The 20,893-nt window shown below is 44.1% G+C and overlaps 1 protein-coding gene across 1 annotated transcript; it reads right to left on the bottom strand.

Annotated features, from left to right (window-relative positions):
- Window positions 1-6,723: 6,723 nt before the first annotated feature.
- Window positions 6,724-20,562, bottom strand: LOC119287426 (probable acyl-activating enzyme 16, chloroplastic). Its single transcript, XM_037566967.1, has 18 exons — window positions 20,256-20,562; window positions 19,312-19,503; window positions 18,909-19,023; window positions 18,457-18,544; window positions 11,805-12,025; window positions 11,147-11,265; window positions 10,729-10,878; window positions 10,309-10,376; window positions 9,911-10,016; window positions 9,608-9,766; window positions 9,430-9,483; window positions 9,283-9,363; window positions 8,561-8,698; window positions 8,179-8,338; window positions 7,906-7,985; window positions 7,471-7,613; window positions 7,187-7,244; window positions 6,724-7,092 (listed from the first exon to the last, which is right to left on the bottom strand). Exons 1-18 carry the CDS (start codon window positions 20,460-20,462, stop codon window positions 7,000-7,002), a joined length of 2,232 nt encoding a protein of 743 aa, XP_037422864.1. The 5' UTR covers window positions 20,463-20,562; the 3' UTR covers window positions 6,724-6,999.
- Between the last annotated feature and the right edge of the window lie 331 nt (window positions 20,563-20,893).

The raw sequence follows: 20,893 nt of genomic DNA, 5'->3' as shown, positions 1-20,893 counted from the left end.
CGGTTGGTGGCACCAACCGGTACTAAAGGTCTAACCTTTAGTCCCGGTTGGTGCCACCAACCGGTACTAATGGGTATCGCACCCTTTAGTCCCGGTTCGTGACACGAACCGGGACTAAAGGACCCAGGTGAACCGGGACTAATGCCTTAGCCGCACGAACCGGGATAAATGCTCACATTAGTCCCGGTTCTTGACTGAACCGGGACTAATGTGAAAACTGCCCTGGATCAAAGCCCTGTTTTCTACTAATGAAGGTTGGTTAAGCTTCTATGAAATATTGGAAGCAATTGTTGACCAACCACCACCTTCTGCACCTGCAGATCAGTTCTCTCCAGAATTCTGCTCATTTATCTCTTCCTGGTATGCTAACATTATTCTCAGGAATTACACATGAAATTAGTTCAGTCACTGTATTTCTATTTTGTCCTGTTGCTTAGTATGTTTGAATGAACTTGTTGCCCTTTTTTCTGAAGTTCTGATTTCCTTCGCGTGTCCGTCTTGTTGTTTTAATAGTTATTTGCTTTCTCGTTCACAGCTCATGGACTTTGTCCACACAATTAATTATTATTCCCTCCTTTGATAAAATGCGTTGTCTATTCAAGTATTACTTTACCCTTTGAATGAACTTCTTGCCCTATTTTCTAAAGTTCTGATTTCCTCCGTGTGTCCTTCCCGTAAATATTTTAAATTGTTGGTTAGGCTAACTTGTTTTAATAGTTATCTCCTTTCTCGTCTCACAGCTCATGGACTTTGTCCACTCAATTATTAATCCCCCCTTTGAAAAAATGTGTTTGATCTATTTAAGTATTATACTTTCCCCTTTGAACAAGTGTGGTATTAATAGAACTGTTTTAGTGTGATAATTTGGGCTTCATTAATTCTAGAGAATAACTATTTAAACTGTGCGGTGTTCTTCAAATAAGAATTAGTGAAATCCTCGGATGCCCAAATTTTATAATGGTGCTTTTTTAATAGCAAACGGATGAATCAATGTTTCTTAATAAATATTACATTTCAGTACAGCCCAAGAAATCCCGGCCCTCCCAAACAGATCGACTTGTGCCGCCAGACAACAACTACTCAGGGCAACTTGCCAATGAACTGTTTATCAAACCATGTTTAAGTAGCTTGTTGGCCCTTGAAACTTCAAGCAGTTTAGCTAATCTGGAGTTCGAGTTATCAATCATGTAACAACCCTGACTGTCAGTAATGTCAAAATGTACTCATTGATTTGGCCCCGCCCTAGGTCGAGTAGAAGGGGGCTATGATCTGACGTCGCCGCCGTAAGATGTTGAATAGAAGCCGCAGCAAAACGGGCCATCCATGGTGCGTTTGCTAGCGCCCGATCTAGTCTGCCTTTGGTATAAGTCCCTCCAACTACCCTCTTTTCAAAAGTCCATTGTCTTCCCTTGTAGCCAATATCAAGTAACATGCACATATCCACTGTGTCTCTGAAGGCTTGTATTTGAGCATTACTTCTCATCCCAATTCCATCGTGTTCGTTTGAATGTAAAACCTCGTTGAAATCCCCTATACACAGCCATGGAAGGGAGCTAGATGTGCTAATATTTTTCAGAACTTCCCATGTCCGGTATCTCAGATGAGTTTGAGCCTCGCCATAGACACACGTCAGTCTCCATGCATCCTAATTTTCTTCCTTTACAGAAACATCCAGATGGTAACGAGAGTAACCCAAAATGTCAATCTGTATTTCATTGTTCCAAAATAATCCGATTCCACCACTCCTACCCTCACTATCAACTGCATATGCATTATCATATCCCAATGTAGCAGCTAAACTTTCTACCCTAGATCCTTCTATCTGAGTTTCAACGATACATAACAGGGTAGGGGCAAACTTCCTTGCGAAGTCGCGAAGTTCTTGGACTGTCGTGGCGTTGCCCACACCGCGGCAGTTCCAACAGAATGTACTCATTGGGCCCGGCGGCGCTCCTCGAAGGAGCCCGCCAAATTCTTCACCGGGATACTTGAGCTATCTCTTTCTTCTCCTTCTGTCTTTGAGCGCTTCGGCTCTCTGGTCGGGAGCGGGCTGACCACCCCACCCACCGGGACAATGGCTAGATCCGAGGCACTTGGTTCCCCTTGTTGCTTCCCTGGCACCATAGCATTCTTCCCTGAAACCTCCCTGTCCATCCGCTTTCTGCTAGGATCGTCAACAGCCATATCCTCCATGCTTGGTTGCACAACTTGCTCGCGATCACCGTTCCTCCCAAAATCTGCACTATCGCTTCTTGGTGTCCCTCTATTCCCTCTTCCTCGGCCTCCACACCGACCACCACGGCGACCCCGTTCTCCTCCAGGGCATGTAGCTCGCCTCATGATCCACGAGGCTCGAAGATCCCTAAATACCAGTGCTTGAGGGGGTGGATTCCATTGCCGTGTTCCTTGAACGTATGGCCTAGATGACCACAAACTGCACACCAATCCGGCAGGCGCTCGTACTTTACCCTGTATATCTGCCTCTTTGACTCCCTCACAAGCGACACAGCATTCTTCAGGGGCCTGTGCACGTTGATCTTCACCCAAACACGATAAAAATTGCCAGTAAAGTCATGCGACGATGTTTCTGCAAAAAGAACCTCTCCTACCTTGGCCGCCAGTGTCGGCACCAGGTGTGCATACAGACTAGGGACGTCATGTATTTGGATCCAGATATCCAGGGTATCAAGTTTTACTTGAGATGGTTGGGTCACACCATCATACGGGGTGATGATCACAGCATGTCCCCGAAAATTCCATGGACCCTCTTCCATGACTCTTTCCCAGTCGCCGAGGCAATGGAATTGCAGCGTATAGAGATTCTCCTCCAATGGCTTGAAGTTCACCACCTGAGCCAGATCCCAAGCTGCTCGCATGTTTCTGAAGAACCAACTCTGGCTATAGGGTTTATCGATATGAACCCTAGCTACCGCCATCCATCTAACTGCATCTTGGGGAATAGCACCCTCATCTACTTCCACATCGTCCATGTCATCTTCACAGAGGCCCAGCTCCGCCATCATCCTCTCTACCTCCGACGCGGATGAAGAGGCATCAGCTGTCGCCGATCCCGAGCCCATCTTCGTCGCCATAAGCCAAACCCTAGCCCGATCGCTGCAGAACGCCGGACTGTTGAAATTGTGGTGATGCCCTACTCCGAGTCGCCGTACCAAGAGAGGACAAGGATCAGAAGACCCCGCCTCGTCTCGGTGATTGGTCGACGGGAGGGAACAAGGTAGATCTCAACAATGGCGATGGAGTCGCCGCCGAGCGCAAAAAACCCTAGCTAGAGGGGAAGAAGTTCTCACCTGGGAAAGTGGAGTGCTCTTTGCAACGAGTACTCCTTAATTAGTGATTTGAGAATTTGGGCGCAACGCAAAAACGCTGTGCCTTGGGCCCTTATAGGATTTCTTTCCTCTTATTTTCAGCAGGAGTTAAATAAGATGTTACCAAAAGCACCACCAAGAGCAACTCGTTTTGCCTATCCTTCTAACCGCCTTGTGGGTTTCGTTCCGTTGTTCCCCTCCGCTCACTTGGTTGACCGGTCAACCATTGATTGGTTGGCCATTGACTTTTTTAAAAAAATGGGTTTGAAAAAAACTTGTGGGTTTAAAAATGTTTCTGCATTTGAAATAAGTTCAATTGTTTGAATAGAAGTTTATAAAATTTGAAAAATAAATGTTTGTGATTTTCAAAGAAGTTCATGAATTTGAATAAAACATTTGCAGATTAGAGACAGTTCATGAGTTTGAATTTTTTTTGTTTCTCAATTTGAGTAAAAGGAATATATATATATACAAAGTAGAAGAAATAGAAAAACCAAAAAATTGGGACGAAACCCAGCCCGAAAAAATGGAGAAGAAAAAGGAAAAGGAAAAAAAACCTTACGAGAAGTTTCCTAAGACCGTTGCAATCTTCAACCCTGTAGGTTGTGGTGCTGCAACCGATGGTGGGTTGAGCTGCACCCGACGGCGCCACCTGGTGCTGGGACTGACAACTAAGCGGTGCTAGGATGGCGGACACAAGATTGGAGATGACGGTGATAAGTGCTGCAATTAGTATCCATCGTTGCCGGAGACGACGGCGACAAGTGTTGGAGATCCGTGGTGGCCGGTGTTCAGGGCATTTGTAACCACGGTGACAAGTGCTGGAGATCCGACTAGGGTCTTTTTTCAACCCCAAATTTTGCTACAATCGCCTTTTTTTGCTGGAACCAGCCTTTTTTTCTACCATGTTCATGTTTTTGCTAGAACCAACCCAATCTTTTGCTACCATGTTTTTGTTTTGGTACAAGTAGTGCACCAATTTTTGCTACCACCTTGTTTGGTTTTTGCAGGAACCAACCAAATTTTTTGCTACCATGTCTTTTGTTTGGTGGAACCATTATACCATTTTTTGCTACCATCATTTTGAGTTTTGCTACTATCAACGTCGTCAGCTATTACATCCTTTTTCATGACACGCCAAGACCCACGACTATGTGTTTTTGCTGCAACCATTATCGATTTTGCTACTACGGTGTTCACATTTTTATACATCTAATGTCTGTTTTTTTTTGCTACTGCCCATGGATGCACAGTCAATGGTTTTTTTGTTGCGTTTGACGGTGGCGAGTGGCTGCAGTGAGATTGTGTCAGGGGCAAGACAACACAGCGAGAGCAGGAATTCGCGCTGAGAGAGAGAGAGGGTGGCCACTATCTTTTTCTGAGAGGGAGGCATGTGAGGGGAATGAAACCAATCAAATTGACGTGGAGGGATCAAAGGGCTGCCCGGTGACCTGCCAAAATTTGGGCCGGTCGACCGGCGCCTATCTCCCGCCTTTTTCTCTAAGAAAAATCAATACCAGGGTCACTTCTTAGCCCTATTTGGATTCTTGGGTTAGAGTTAGTTTGGGTTAGTTTGGACTTGACTAATCCAAAAATATCCAAACAGGAGGGTTAGTTTGGGCTAGATGCATCTAACCCATCTCAAAAAAACTAATCCACCCAAGAGGTGCTTATTTGGGTTAGTTTTTCGGGACCACTAAAAAAACACATTTTTCCCTCGTTCTTCCCGCAGTAGATTCCTTCCCACTTACTCGAAGCTTCTCGTCGTCTTCCTCCCTCTCTCTCACACCGCCCGTGAAGGCGCCTCGCCGTATCCGCGCTCCATCTAACCCTGCCATCCAAACACATTTTGATTAGAGTTAGTTCAGGGTTGAAATCTAACTCTAATCCTAACTGAGTTAGAGTATCCAAACATGGACCTTGTTGCATTAGCGAGTTTGTTATGCTTTGGTTTTCTGTCGGGTAGGTTTTTTTTTTCTTTTTGCCTTTTCTGGGGTCGTGTGGCTGGTTGTATTTTTTTTCTCCTCTGTTTTGTGGCCGTGTATTGCATTGTACTATTTCTTTTTCCCATATTTGTTTTAACATTATATACTCTACATGCAATTCTCCAGCACGACATCGGTTTCATCCAATAAAAAAGAAAAAAAACTAGGTGCGTGTCCGAGTCCGGGACGAGCAGTGAGCACCACGAACTGCTCCAAACCGAATCGGACTGTCCCTCGCTCCGCTCCCGTCCTTTATATACGACCGCATCGTACGTGATCGGCACATGGTTCTCCCGCAATCACAACGACGGTAGCTTAGACTTGAGCCACCTGACACGATCGAGATGGCCGGAGCGGGAGGAGGCATAGAGATCGCCGCCGCCAACATGTGGGCCGTGCTGCGCAACAACGACCCCGGCCACAGCGCCGACGACGCCGTCCTCCACGGCCGGAAGCTCGTCAAGGAAGCCGCTGCCAAGGCGGAGGAGGTGGCGCCGCCGCCGCGGGCTTAGAGCGCCGCTGCCAAGCCCGCGACGAAACGTGGCGCCAAGAAGGGCACGAAGAAGGCCACGAAGAGAGGCGCGGCCGGGGGCGGCCAGCCGGCGGGCGCCATGGACGACATGATGGAGCGTTTTACACGGATCGCTATGGCCGCCATCTATGGAAAGCAGATGCCGCTGGAGGCGCCACCAGCTGTTCCGGCGATGCCTGGACTCCTCCCAGAACACCAGCCCGGTGGCGGCGAGGCAAAGGAGACGCCGGCAGCCCCGCCAAGCGAGGAGGAGGAGGAAGAAGTTGTCGGCATAGAATGGGAGTACGAAGAGATGGGTAAAGTGGAAGAGGAAGGAGAGTTCGTTGCCGTGGTCGCCAAAGGTGGGACGGTGGCCCAGCGCCGGCGGGCACGCAAGGCGGCAGCGGTGGAAGGCGTCGTGGCTGGCGGCGCCAACATGTGGGCTGTCCTTGGCGACGACGACCCTGGCCACGGTTCCGCCCACGGCCGGAAGCACAAGAAAGCTGCCGCCGAGGAAGAGGAGAAGACAGCGCTGGCCGACAACGTCGACCGGAGCGTATGTTCAGGTTCAGGTGATGGTGGCGCCAAGCCGGCGAAACGTGGCAAGAAGACCAAGAAGAAGAAGAAATGTGCCGTCGTCGAGGCTGAGGTCAGCGAGCAGGCGGCCACCATGGACAACGGAGAGGTCAAGGCCGAGGACAAGAAGCAGGCAGTGGCAGTCACCGTGGACGATGGTGATGGTGGCTGCGGGGCTGTGGCCAGGGCGGTCGCCACGGCGGCGGTCATCGCTCTGTGGTGCCGGCTCGTGTCCCCCTTCTGAGGCGTGATCCCACCATGCCGAGCACAAACCAGCCAGCATTTTACTTGAATACAGTAGCAATGTACGTAGCTATGATTGATGTAATTAGAAGATTGATTTTTTTCCTGTGGCAAGTCATAGATTTGGGTTTTGAGTGATACTACCAAGCTCTGTTAAATGTATACACTTTTTTTCTTCACATTATCGAAAAAATACACGTTTTTTCAACTTATTATGGCCTCTGCAATTGCCTTGCTTCTGCTTCTTTTATTTCACACCTATTTGACATATTCGCATCAAACAGAGCACAGCCCGGAGTGATCGCCTTGTTTGCGCTGCCCTGGGTCCACATCTCACTTTTTTTTTAAAACAAACATCTCAATTGTACAAGGCTTCAATCTCACTCTGATACTTGGCCGCCACTTTGTCCCTTCTTATTTTCATGGTTGGTGTCATCAAACCATTATCAATCTGAATAAGAAAACCATGCCAAGCTTGTAAGCAACATAGCTACACAATAATTAGCCTGTGAAAACTCCTAGTGTGCTGTTCTAGAAAATCTTACCGTAAACGGTTCGTCGACAACAAGAATAGGGCCAATCTGGAATGAGCAACCAGCCATCCTGACATTAATTAACAAACTAATTCAAGTCTTGTGATATTTGACCGACGAGACTCAGTTCACAATGACAAAATTTAAAATCCTAAAATACAGTGAACGATTTAATTCTACCACGGTTTGGGAACATCTCCAGATTAGCTAAAAGTTCTCCATTATGATAGCCAATGAATTATCAAGGAAGATAGGATTATCTGAACAAATCAAATAGCAAGGCGCTTAACTCTTACCAAGTTTTCAGCTCAGCATATAGCAAGCTCATGACCGTATCTTTGGCTAGTCCGTTATTCCCATCAAGGCTGTACTTTCTTTTTGCTGCTGCTACGACTTCATCATTATTGGGAACAATAATAGCACCAAGGCGCCGCCGATCCTATGTAAAGAACAAATAACAAAGTTCATGACTTCACCAGTGGTACTGATGATCTATTTCATCACTGCAATATCTAAATCTAATCATATTATGATAAATGTTTTCATGAACAAAAACTCAGCACATGGTTTCAAATAACGGTCTGGCGGTTCCAAAAAACATTTTCCCTGTCACTTGAGAAATTCTATTTTCCCACAGGCCACATCAAGGAGCATCAATTGGCCATAGTAATGATCATAATATAACACATATGATTTATCTAGCAATTGCGTGGTTATGCTTCTTGCCCTACCTGGCCAATAACCATTATCTGATCAATCAAGCTACTTCTGCTTGCTGCTTCTTCAAGCTCAGCAGGTTCAACATTTTCTCCTGAAAATTGGAACATTCAAGCACAATCAGATCTAGTAAACATTCAAGTGCTGTCAAATATAACTAGAGTCACATGATATCCAGTTACCTACGAATGAATTGATTTCCAGAGTACAACATCAGTATAGAAAGAAGTGGAATGTCATAATCAACCTACAGAGATAACAGTAAATAGATCTTACATAATACATACCTGTAGTGAGAACTATTGTATCCTTTGCACGCCCTTCAAGAACAAGCATCCCTCCACACTTTCGACTAGGACCTGTGGCATGGTGAGGTGCAATCCAACCTATATCTCCAGTGTTGAACCAACCTTCTAGATCCAAAGCTTTATTTGTAGCAGATGGATTCTGTGACAACCAAAGTTTTAGGAGATAAATAAGAACCTTCTATGCAAGAGGAAGACTTAAATTCATAAGTTCAGAGCATGGTATCTTAAAATGGATTGTGAGATTTAGCTAAGTGTCGGACATCAAGGTAAATATATTTATCTCCAAGTAATATGTTTACAAAAGGCCGGTTTCTTTTATATTTGACAGTTCATTCGTATTGGTAAAGTGAATAGATAGAACCTTATAGTATCCCTTCATTACTGGAAGTCCTTTAATCTTCACAATCCCCTTTGAACCATCTGGGAGCACCTCACCGGTCTCTATGTCCACGATCTTGATTTCTGTATGCTTTATTGGGTGGCCAACTGTGCCAAGAACCTTGTTACATCAACTGCTTATGTTAGTATAAGAGCACAAATGGGAGGCAAAACACACACAGATGTCTACTGAGAAATGTGGAGATTATTTTGATGATACTACCCAAATGTTACAAGTTGGCAATGACTTCAAATTACACACAAAAATTTTCAGGAAGCCAAGAAGCAAAAGATAAGCACAAAATATAGGCACCAAAATTGTCGTCTTCTGTTGTCCTCAGAAACTAAATATCCAGCATGAAGATACGTTCCTTTATAAAAGGACAAATATTGCAAGAATATTTTATGCATTTCACTGGCAAGATCTGAGTTTATATCTTTTTTGGGAGCAAGAATGTGTTATCTGAAGAATACCAATAACGTTGTTCCTCTTTTTTTGCCCTTTTTTCTTTAAGGAGTTGGTACCAAATTATGCAAGATTTAACTCACTATATGATCTTGTTATCTGTTGCTTTGCCCAATGAGTAAAACAATTTATAACATTTCTTATTAAATATAAAACCAACAGTTTATTATGCAACATACAAAAAGATCAGACAATAAATGCATATAATATATAGAAACAAGTCCTGTGGAACCTCTTACATTACAGAATGGCCGTCTAGCAGCTACAACAGGGGAAGTCTCTGTTAGACCATAGCCATTTTGCACTTTGATACCAATAGCCTGGAAGAGAACAATATCGGTGAAAGGATGTTAATACAAGAAGTTTATTTATTGCCAATCCTCTACCTCAAAAAACTTGTCAACATGCATCGGAAGACTTCCGCCACCACTAATACCAGCCTGCAAATTATCACAGAAACCGTAGAATTAGTAAGTATGCAAAAATTTAGTGAGCTCACACTCAAAATTACACAAAGATTATCAAGGTAGCACAGAAATAGGCATGCAGGCAAAATAAATGTACCTTCGAAATTCCGATGGAAGAATGGATTTTCTTGTAGACTAACATCTTTGCCAGATTATGCAAAGGCCACAAAAGAGCAGCGACGATTCTTGCCCGTAGATAATTGAACATGTAGAAAATGAATGATGGCTTGACAGGACTGTTTGATAAGACTGTTCCCTTTCCAGAATAATGGAAAAAGAAGACAGAAAGAGAAAATTGACTCAGCTACACGCAGAATCCAATGGGACATTAATTTATAGAGAACCTCCAGTCACCAAAGCTAAGAGAATGAGGTGACTCATGCTAACTCAGGATTCATACCTCATATATCTTCTTTGCCTCCATAAATAGCAAACTTATCTTGATAAGTGCAAGGGCAACAGTTTCCCGAGCAGGAGAACTAGCAGATATCTGTCTCTGAATCGAACTGTAAAAAGTGAGGAAACATTACATAATGGATCAAAGATTTTTACATACTGTTGCTAATCACTACTGATCCACAAGAAATATTGATTTCATGGATAAAAAATATGATAACCCAAACAAGCCAAAAAAAGGATATAATTAAAGATAGATGTTGATAGCAAACAAAAGGCGAATATGTTGAGCCCCATTGAGGGCACTAGAGAACTGAAGAAATTCTACTATGCAATACCACTGCCTGTAGAACACGTCACAGTTTGCATACACAATTTAACATCATAGTCATAGAAACTAACCTGTACAGAGTTTCATAGACCAGTGGTACAGAGATAATATAATGAGGTTGGTGCTGCTGCAAATCTGCCTATAAAAGAACATAAAGATGTTAACATGAATAAGCAATTTCAGCATCTTGTACAACAGTCAGACAATAAAAGTAGAACAAGAAGAGTACTGCACGCTACACAGAAACCCTGTGGAGTGCATCGTGATACTGAGTTCGCATGAAAATTAGCAGGTCTAGAGTTCTGCAGACTGCACATGTTAATGCAATGTCCATCACTAAGTTTGCAGCTTTCAGTAGGCTGCTAAATCTATCCAAGCATAACCCATGAGCACATGAATACTACTACGTCGCAATAACTTCTTAATGACATCACTAGGCCTCTTGCCAACTAAAATGAAGTATTTTATGATGGAAAACACCAAAATCATACCTTCAGGTGCTTCACAGTAGTGTAAACTTGTTGAATTCCATGAGTGAAGATGAAGTACTCAGTAGAACGCTCGTATGCATGCCAGGGTGGAAGCATGCTTAGGAACCTATCACCAGGTACTGCTGGAACAATCTCCCATAAGTTATTTATCTGAAGAACATAAATAGCGTAAAGATTAATGTGGATACAAGAGGAATACATTAAAAAAACTTAGCAATCCAGTTCAAAAAAATCAAGGTGCTTCAGACTTGGGATACTTCTAGAAAATCCAGAAAAACATGATCAGCACAAGTACCCATGTTCATATAATAGGATATTACATCAAGGAAAAACAAAGTAGAAGTTATTGGCTTATTGCAGACATCATAGTATTACTAAAAGTTCATTGACAAAATTTCATCATTGCTGCATGTTTAACCTGATGCAAGAGATTTCGGTGTGTAAGCATCACGCCTTTTGGCGTGCCACCTGTTCCACTAGTATATATTAGGGTCGCAACGTCTTCTGGACCAATAGCTTCGAAGACACCTTGCTGACCTGAAGGAAGAAAAAGTTGTAATAAACTAGGACATGGTTGGAAGAAGAAGAACCATATTATTGGATGCAAGTTGACTGCTTGGAAGTACAGAAATAGAAGAAGTTTTTTCTAAAGAAATAAAAAATCGTAGAGTTTCCTAGTGACGTCATATTCTGTAAAGAAACAAAAATTAAGTGCTCCTCTTTAAAACAACAGATACCAAAGCTATTAAGAAAGAAACCAATTGGTGTTGGCTGCAAGGAACTTGAGTGCCGAGCTCTGGATATAACTAAATGACTGAGCCAACCATTAAATAACAAGCTTGCAAAACTAACAAGACTAGGCACATCTATCAATTGTTTACTGGTACTGGGATGCTTAGCTTATTGGATGGTAAGACATCTTACATGAAGCAAATGATTAGCAACTTATGTGACATTCAATGTCAGAAATGCAGAAGAAAGTGAAGTACCAACAAATTGGAAGAAACGTACTCCATATATCTTCAGCTAAACATTTCTTGTGATTCATATCACATTATGACATCATGCAAAGATACCTTGCTCGGATAGCTCGCTTGAGTAGCATAATGCATTGCGATTTTCTCGTCCAAGTTCAGTGATATCATTGTAGTCATAAACTGGTATGTCCATCACAGCTTTACTATTTAGGGATGATTTATCACCCCAAAGTAGCACAACGAATCTTGCATTAATCCTTGAAATGAAAGATTCTGCAAGCCGGTTAAAGAATTGAGGACTGTCCACAACAAGTGCAATACTGTGATGGGGAAAAAACAACAGAGTCGTATTATAACATGAAAGTAAAAAACTGATATTCATATAAAAAATTACACAGCATAAGCATAAAGATACTCATCATAATAACATTAACTAACAATCCATATTTCTAGAGTCAATGTACTATATACGCCATGCTATGTTTGAGGTAAAACATTCCAGATGCAAAGCAATAACCAAGCAAGCATACTTTGAGAGATTAAGTTTGTGGCCAGCCATGCGCATGATAATAATAGCATATTATGGACATTTTGGTCCAGTAAAGATGTCAAGATGTCAAAATTAGAATGCAGATGTTGGTACTTGTTGTTGGATTTTGTGGATTTCTCTTCTCTAGTCAGGAAGCTAAGGGGGGAAGCTAGGGATTTCTGGAAGAACCTTATCTCCCGATTCATTCCTCCTTGTCTCAGTATATACAAACTACATTTACATTTTAACCCTTCTCACTTTCCTATTTGCAACTAACTCCTCACAACACTCCCCCTCAAGATGGGGTGAAAATGTCTAAGAGCCCCATCTTGCCACACAACTTAAAGAAGGATACAACACTCACGCCCTTTGTTAATACATCAGCAAGTTGGTCTCCAGTTTTAACAAAACCTACTTGAAGTACTCCCTCATCAAGTTTCTCCTTAATAAAATGTCTATCAATTTCGATATGTTTTGTTCTATCATGCTGAACCGGATTGTTGACAATGTTGATTGCGGCTTGATTATCACAATGGAGCCTGAGTGGTCCTCCTTTAAACAACCGAAGTTCAGTTAATAATAATCGAAGCCATAACAACTCACATAGCCCTGAAGCCATGGATCGCAGCTCTGCTTCTGCCGTGGATCTGGCGACAACACTTTGCTTCTTACTCCTCCAACTGACTAAATTTCCTCCCAAGAAGACGCAATAACCTGAAGTGGATCTCCTGTCATCCAAGCACCCAGCCCAATCAGCGTCTGTGTATCCCTCAACTTCTAGATGCCCATGGTTGGAAAGGAGAATTCCTTTTCCAGGACAACCTTTGAGATACCGCAGAATTCTATTTACTGCATCTAGATGACCTGATCGAGGATCATGCATATATCTACTCACCAGGCTCACGGCATATGCAATGTCTGGTCTAGTATGGGATAGATAAATTAAACGTCCCACAAGTCTCTGGTATCTCCCCCTATCAACAGGTTCTCCTGAATTGGCTGTAATACGAAGGTTTGGTTCAATTGGTGTGGCAGCTGGTTTACTTTCAAGCATCCTAGTTTCAGCGAGAAGATCAAGCACATATTTCCTTTGAGAGAGATAGATACCTTGAGCTCCATAAGCTACTTCTATTGCCAGGAAGAAGTGGAGGAAGCCAAGGTCTTTGACTTCAAATGATTTCGCCAACATTTTCTTCAAGTTCTTTATCTCCACATCATCATTCCCTGTGATCACAATGTCATCAACATATACGACCAATACGACAGTTTTATTTCCGTGGTGCTTAAAGAAAAGGGTATGGTCAGCATTGCTTTGTCGAAAACCCAAAGTGCAGACTTCCTTGCGAAATCTCCCAAACCAAGCCCTTGGTGACTGTTTAAGTCCATAAAGTGATTTCTTCAATCTACACACTTTACCCATTGTCTCAGGCCCACTGAACCCTGGTGGAATCTCCATATAAACTTCTTCTTTCAAATCTCCATGAAGAAATGCATTCTTCACATCTAGCTGAAACAACTTCCACTTGTTATTTGCTGCCACCGAGATTAAAGCTCTGATGGTGTTCATCTTTGCAACTGGGGCGAAGGTTTCATCATAGTCCACTCCATATGTCTGGCTATAACCTTTCGCCACAAGTCTCGCCTTATATCTATCTACTTTCCCTTCGGGTGTATGTTTTATGGTAAACACCCATTTGCAACCTACCACTTTCTTGTTACAAGGAAGTGGAGTAATTACCCATGTATTATTCTTGTCGAGAGCAGACATCTCCTCAAGCATTGCTGCCCTCCACTTTGGGTTTAATTTTGCCTCCTGCCAGTCCCGTGGTAAGGGTTCTGCAGAATCCAGCGCTGCAATAAAGGACTTGTAAGAAGGACCAACAATGTCATAAGAGACATAGTTGGAGACATTATAAGGATCCAATTTAGAGGGCAATTTTCTGGCACTAGCTCGTCCCGTGGTAAGGGTTCTGCAGAATCCAGCGCTGCAATAAAGGACTTGTAAGAAGGACCAACAATGTCATAAGAGACATAGTTTGCCTCCTGCCAGTCCCGTGGTAAGGGTTCTGCAGAATCCAGCGCTGCAATAAAGGACTTGTAAGAAGGACCAACAATGTCATAAGAGACATAGTTGGAGACATTATAAGGATCCAATTTAGAGGGCAATTTTCTGGCACTAGCTCGTGGTTGCTTTCTATAAGCTATTGGGACATCAAGGTCATCATATTGAGAAGAGATGTTACCACTGTCCAAGGAAGGTCCAGTATCACTAGTTTGAACTTGAGTATTATCTTGTTGGTCAGCCTCCTTCTCTTGCTCACCATGTTGCCCATAAGCCTCGGGCTCAGGTTCCAACACTTGCGTCCTTTCCTCCTCAATACGACGTCTTCGTGTATACACCTGAATCCCCCTTTCCTCATTTGGTTTTGGCCACCGGAATGCTTCACTTGATGTATCATACTGCTGCTCATGTCTTCGTTCTTGCTCTGTTTCCACTGGAATTACCCCAACTATCATCTTTCTTGATGTTGCATCATCTTCCTCTTCCTTATCTCCCCCTGTCTCACAATCTGCATCTAAATTTTCATTAGCAAACAAATCAGGGAAGACATCAGTTAAATCCGTCGGTTCACCATAGAATGGTTCCTGCTCCCTAAATACCACATCCATACTCACAAACATTCTCCTTTCAGATGGACACCAACATTTATATCCCTTCTGCTTACCAGAGTACCCCACAAATACACACTTTAACGCCTTTGGATCTAGCTTGCCAACAGATGGTCTGTAATCCTTCACAAAACAAACACACCCAAAGACCTTAGGTGGAACCACATATTTTGTTTCACCCGTTAGACACTCTAACGGTGTTTTATAACCAAGTACCCTGGATGGCATTCTATTCATCAAGTAAGCAGCTGTCATTACAGCTTCACCCCACAAAAACTTAGGAACATTCATAGATATCATTATGCAACGAGTGATTTCCAGAAGATGTCTATTCTTCCTTTCTGCCAAACCATTCTGCTCTGAAGTACCTGGACAAGTTGTGTGATGAATAATCCCAAAACTGGATAAGTACTCATTAAATTCCTTGTTCACATACTCTGTGCCATTATCAGTGCGAAATGTTTTCACACAAGCATTATATTGCGTTCTGATCATATTATGAAAATCAACAAAGCATTCAAACACATCGTTCTTGTTCTTCAACACATAAACCCAAGTCACTCTAGTACAACAGTCAATAAAGGTAACAAACGAGCGATATCCATTTAAAGATGAAACTCCACTAGGACCCCACACATCAGAATGTATAACTTGAAGTGGCGTGTCACTTCTATTATCAGACGATGTATAGGAGCTACGTGTTTGTTTACCATATTGACAAGCGTCACATACTAGACTCCCCTGGTTAACTTTACTATAAAGAGCAGGATAAAGCCTACCAAGGGTGACAAAAGACATATGTCCTAGCCTGCGGTGGTGAAGAAGGAATTCGTCAAGTGGTGAAAGGGACGCAACAGCTGCAACCACAGGTGGCATATTATTATCCAGATAATACAGTCCATCATGCATGATCCCCGTCCCAAGTCTTCTTCCAGTCCCAAGTTCCTGAAACAAGCACCATGATGGAAAGAAGATAGCAACACAATTAAGTTCATTTGTGATGCAACTGATGGATAGCAGATTTATTGGGAACGAGGGAACATGCAAAACAGATGACAAAGACATATCAGTGCTACACATAATTGTTCCTGATCCCATAATGGTTTGGGAGGAGCCATCAGCTAATTTAACGGTTTTCTTATTTAAATCAGGAGTATAGTCAATAAAATTTCTGTAGGAACCAGCCATATGTCTAGATGCACCTGAATCTAATAACCATGGTGCATCAATGGACTTATCTATCACAGTGTGAGAGTTGTTACCACCAAAATTTGCTAAGGCAGCAGAGGTAGGCGCTTCAACAGTTGTCTTGTCACCTAGAGAAAGCCCCTTGAATTGGCACCACTTCTCCCAATCCTCAGCAGTCATCTCAACACTCATAGTTTGGGTGGTATTTTCATTGATCACCGACGTGTTTGCTTTAGCAGCAGGGCGTGTACCTCGCCCACGGTAGCCTCGTCCTTCAAGCCCACGGCCACGGCCTCTTCCACGCCAGTCCTGCCCTCTTCCTCTGCCGCCTCCCATTAACTCAGGGCATGAAAACTTCAAATGTCCTGGCTGACCGCACTCGAAGCATTTCTTCTCAGTTGTATTTGATCCCAACCTTTGATAATTTCCACCCTCTACTGCATAGAGTGCTGATCGCCGCTGCATGATACCTTGCATCACTGACCCGGCTGCCTCTAATTTCAATCTGGTTTCCTCACTAATGATAGCTGATATTGCCTGCTCCAGTGTAGGAAGCTTTCCGCTACCATATAGTGCAGCCCTCCTGTTTTCATACTTAGAATGAAGTCCATTTAGGAAGTCCCTCACACGTCTCTTTTCCGTCCACTTGTTAAATTTCTCAATACACTTACCACACTCCATATCAATTGGATCAAAGTAATCAATCTCACTCCACAATCTCTTCAATTCGGACACATAATCCACAACTGATTTGTCACCCTGACTCAACCCCTGCAGCTCCTTCTGAATTTTACAAGCAAGCATCTCATTACCGACTCCAGAATATGTACCTTTCAGTAGCCGCCAAATTTCTGACGCCTCCTTAATCCTTTCCACCTGCTTAGCAATTTGAGGTGAGACTGAACTCAGCAGCCATGCTCTCACCAATGCGTTGGTCATCTTCCACTTCTGGCCTTCCTTGGAGTTCTCGTCAGCTGGTTTTTCAATTGCCCCATGTATATAGCCCTCTAGACTTCTTGAGACAAGAATTGTCTCTGCGTGCTCTGCCCAACTTGCATAGGTTTCAGACCCATCTAACTTCACCAGGGGCATTTGCAATGGATGAACCTCCTCCTTGACCTCTGCTTCTGGTTTTGAACTCCCTCCTTGCTTGCTCATAGCCTCGAACAACAATCTGTATTTATCATCCATGGCTTGCAACACCGCTGCAAGCTCCCCTGCCGTGACTCCCGATGGAGCGGCATCCTTGTCACCCATCGTTGCAAACCTCTCCTTGATGTGCTGCTCTGACCTGGTCTTCAGCAGCCCAGAAATCCTCTTGCTTCAGGACCAAGCACACTTGTGACCTTTGGTGCTTCTTTCTCTGTTGCAACACAACAGCAGCTCCTGCCTCCTCCTGGACACAAATCTTTCCCAGCAACACCACGCAACCACCTCCAGGGAACACTCTCCTACACCTCTGCTTGGCACCTCCAGCCTGCTTCCACACCTACAATTCTGCTCGCCTCCAACCGAACACAATCCGTGCGCTGGCTCTCTCTGCCGGCGACACCCTTGCCGAGGCTTCCGATTTCGAGCAGCCTGCACAAGGCTACAAGCAGGAGCACCACTCCCAGGTCGCACAGCCACCAGCTTCAACTCCAACCCGCTGCACCGCCTCACACCCTGGCCGCAGCTCCTTCTATTCGCTCCAGTCCACCACCAGAAGCACTCCTCTTCTCTCCTCGACCACAGCAAGGAGCGCCACCATTCCCTTGGTCGCCGGCGGCGGCTACAGCACCTGCTCTGACACCATGTTGTTGGATTTTGTGGATTTCTCTTCTCTAGTCAGGAAGCTAAGGGGGGAAGCTAGGGATTTCTGGAAGAGCCTTATCTCCCGATTCATTCCTCCTTGTCTCAGTATATACAAACTACATTTACATTTTAACCCTTCTCACTTTCCTATTTGCAACTAACTCCTCACAACAGTACTTTTTTCACGAGCTAAGAGAAGTCTGATCTGAAAGGTAATCCATCCAGTTTTTTCTTTAACTATAGATGGCAACACCATGCCAAACTTGCACCTCAAATTCCATATCCCCTTAACAGTCCACACCTCTCCCAGTTATAACATTCCATCAAACAAAATAAGAGGAAGCATTTAAATAGGCATATCAAAATGGTTTATTGGCTTGTATTAGCCAGGTCCTAAATCCTGACAGGCCTGTGGCTCAACAGTTCAAAGGGTAGAAAGGGACAAGTGAATGAAATTTCATTTATGTTGTGCGTGACTAAGATTTATACCGGCTCCTAGACTGCATAATCAATCATTAAAAGCAAAATAGAATAATTTCAATTCACATTTCAAAAGGACTTGACACATACCTTTCTGAGTGACTGTATATTTGGAACAGTTCTTCATCAGAAGATTTTGTTCCTCTAACAACATTGATCGCACCAGTAGCCATGATTCCTGGATTGCATGTGTCAGTGGCATGATTACTGATGAACATATATGGTCATCCATTTGAAGACAGTTACATGAACTCCCCTAGATAGCTAACACAACAAATGGTAAGCACATCATTCAACAAGCTGACATTTATTCAGTTAAGAAAAAAAGCTGACATTTGTAGTTCAGTATCTTTTCTTTTAACAGCCTAATGCATAGCAAAGCCGTTATTATTTGGTTGCTTCCATAATTTTCTCTATGCTAGGAAAGTAACAGTGGGACTCGTGCAGAAACTGCAAGCTTAGTTTCTGGTGATTTGTGCTCTTCACTTCTTCAGCATACTACATGTCAAACATCTTGAAACCAACAAAAAAAGGCAAATTACCTTGATCTGCTACTAGCCACCGACATGAGTTGTCAGCAAAAAGGGCTATCTTTTCGTCTGGAGCGCCACCAACAACCCGCAGACCATGAGAGAAATCCAATATTTGTTGTTCAAGCTGAATAAAGAACGTACGTCAAATAAAATATATTTAAAAAACAAGGATTGCCAACTGTACAATGGATTGGAACTAAATATATAGTTCCTAGCTCTAATCAATCACAAAGGGTTCAATTTATTTATTTGAAACAGTATTGAGGTTTATATGTAAGTTGCAGTCCACTGCACAAGCTTTTAAGTAGTTTTCAGTAACAAAAGAAAATGTAAGCCTAACTATGTCTATTTCAAGAGAAAATGTCGTAGATAATCAGGCATGAAGAGAAGGTTATGGTAGTTCAACAAGTACCTGCTTATAAGTCAATTCAGAGGGAGGATCATGATAAGGATCTCTCAGAGCTACACGGTCAGCGTATTTTTCTGCTGCTGTCCTCCAAATATCTGGGACGGCCTTCCATTCATGCACAGCCAATTCACTTCCACCAGGCAATAGAGCACTATCAAGCAACGGCGAGCACTTTCTGCGAGCTGGGACTTGTACCTGCAATGTCGATTCGTGGAAGTTTCAGGCAAAAAATTCACATGTGGAGCCCAAACTCTGTACGCCTGATGCAAAACATGCCTACTTTGTAAAACTATAACTATTATTCGCCTGCATTCACAACACTGAAAGACTCATCACGCAGACAGTTAAAACCTGACCATGTCCAGCCATGGAATTCATTTGTGATTCGATGCACGCAATAAAAGGCATACTCCGGCAGAGGTACGGAGAACCAGTGTTATTTTCGACTACCGCAGCTCAGATACGCCCCGTTAATGGCCATGGATCATGACTTGTCTGACTCTGTTGCGGCGCTCTGTTGCACCGACTTGACGGCGATTGACACCAGGTAAAAGCTACCCTTTTCCACCCCTTTGTTTTCACACATGGAGTCCAAACTCTCTACTCCTGATGCAAATCATGCTTATCTTCTTGCTTCACAACACTGAGACTCACGATGACTGGCACCCGGTGAAAGCTACCCTTTTGCCTCCCCTAGTTTTTCAGGCTGAATTAATTATACTTGTCTCTTGTTCCAGAGAAATTCTACCCCTTTTTCTGAGAAAAAATATATTCCTCTTTTGGCAGAGGCAAATCGGCCCCAAAAGCTTAACGAGCTTGTTATTATTGCTTTCTCTGGAAAAGGGAGATGCCTGTCCTGACAATTTCGAGGCCGCTTTAAATCTACCTGCTTGCTCTAGAAATCAGTAGAAATTTAGGGGCTGGAGCGACGGACAGGGGGGACTAACCGCGGAGCCGCCGGCGGAGGTTTGCGGAGGGGTGGTGGCGCCCGTGCACCGGGGCACGCAGACGCGGCCAGCGCCGCCACGCCGCCTCGCCGAGGAGGCGCCCATGCTGGGACGGCGCCGGAGCGGCAGCGCGGCCGGGCGGGGCGGGAGGAGGAGGAGGCGCGGCGGGCGGAGCGCCGCCATTTGGCCGGAGGAGGCGAGGAGCATCTCGCGCGCGCCGACGAACGGGCGGCCTCTCCGGACCGGACTGGGACAATGGAGTGTCAGTGTCACCCACGGCCACGGGAGGGAGGTGGCACGTGCTGGCGGCCTCGTAGTCGTAGTAGATAGATGAGGATGGAAAGCGAGAGCGACGGAGGAGACGAGGTTGGTTGCGGCGCGGAGCGGTGGGAACGGACGGAACGAGGTGGCGGCGCCGGCAGCGCCCCTCGGCCCTCGGATCCCTATCCGACGGCTGTATTTGTTTCCAACGAAAAACTCTGGATTTGTTTGGTTTGAGGCAGCGGCGAATCTACTAGGGGGCTTCTACTACCAGTTTAAAGGCCCAATCCAGTCGTTTGTCAGTTCAAAACAACATATATTCATATGACATAGGCAGTCCAGCCTACCCTCCATTTTCTGTGTAGATTCGCCACTGG

Source organism: Triticum dicoccoides, chromosome 4A (genome assembly GCF_002162155.2).
Source record: "Triticum dicoccoides isolate Atlit2015 ecotype Zavitan chromosome 4A, WEW_v2.0, whole genome shotgun sequence".
Taxonomy (NCBI): Eukaryota; Viridiplantae; Streptophyta; class Magnoliopsida; order Poales; family Poaceae; genus Triticum; species Triticum dicoccoides.
This window is presented reverse-complemented; position numbering and strand designations above follow the sequence as displayed.

Excerpts from the sequence above, each read along its gene's own strand:
- LOC119287426 (XM_037566967.1), bottom strand. The coding sequence starts at position 20,462 with ATGCTCCTCGCCTCCTCCGGCCAAATGGCGGCGCTCCGCCCGCCGCGC. Across the intron at positions 9,484-9,607 it reads CTTCCATCGGAATTTCGAAG|GCTGGTATTAGTGGTGGCGG; the intron begins GTACATTTATTT and ends GATAATTTGCAG. Across the intron at positions 9,364-9,429 it reads ATGTTGACAAGTTTTTTGAG|GCTATTGGTATCAAAGTGCA; the intron begins GTAGAGGATTGG and ends GTTCTCTTCCAG.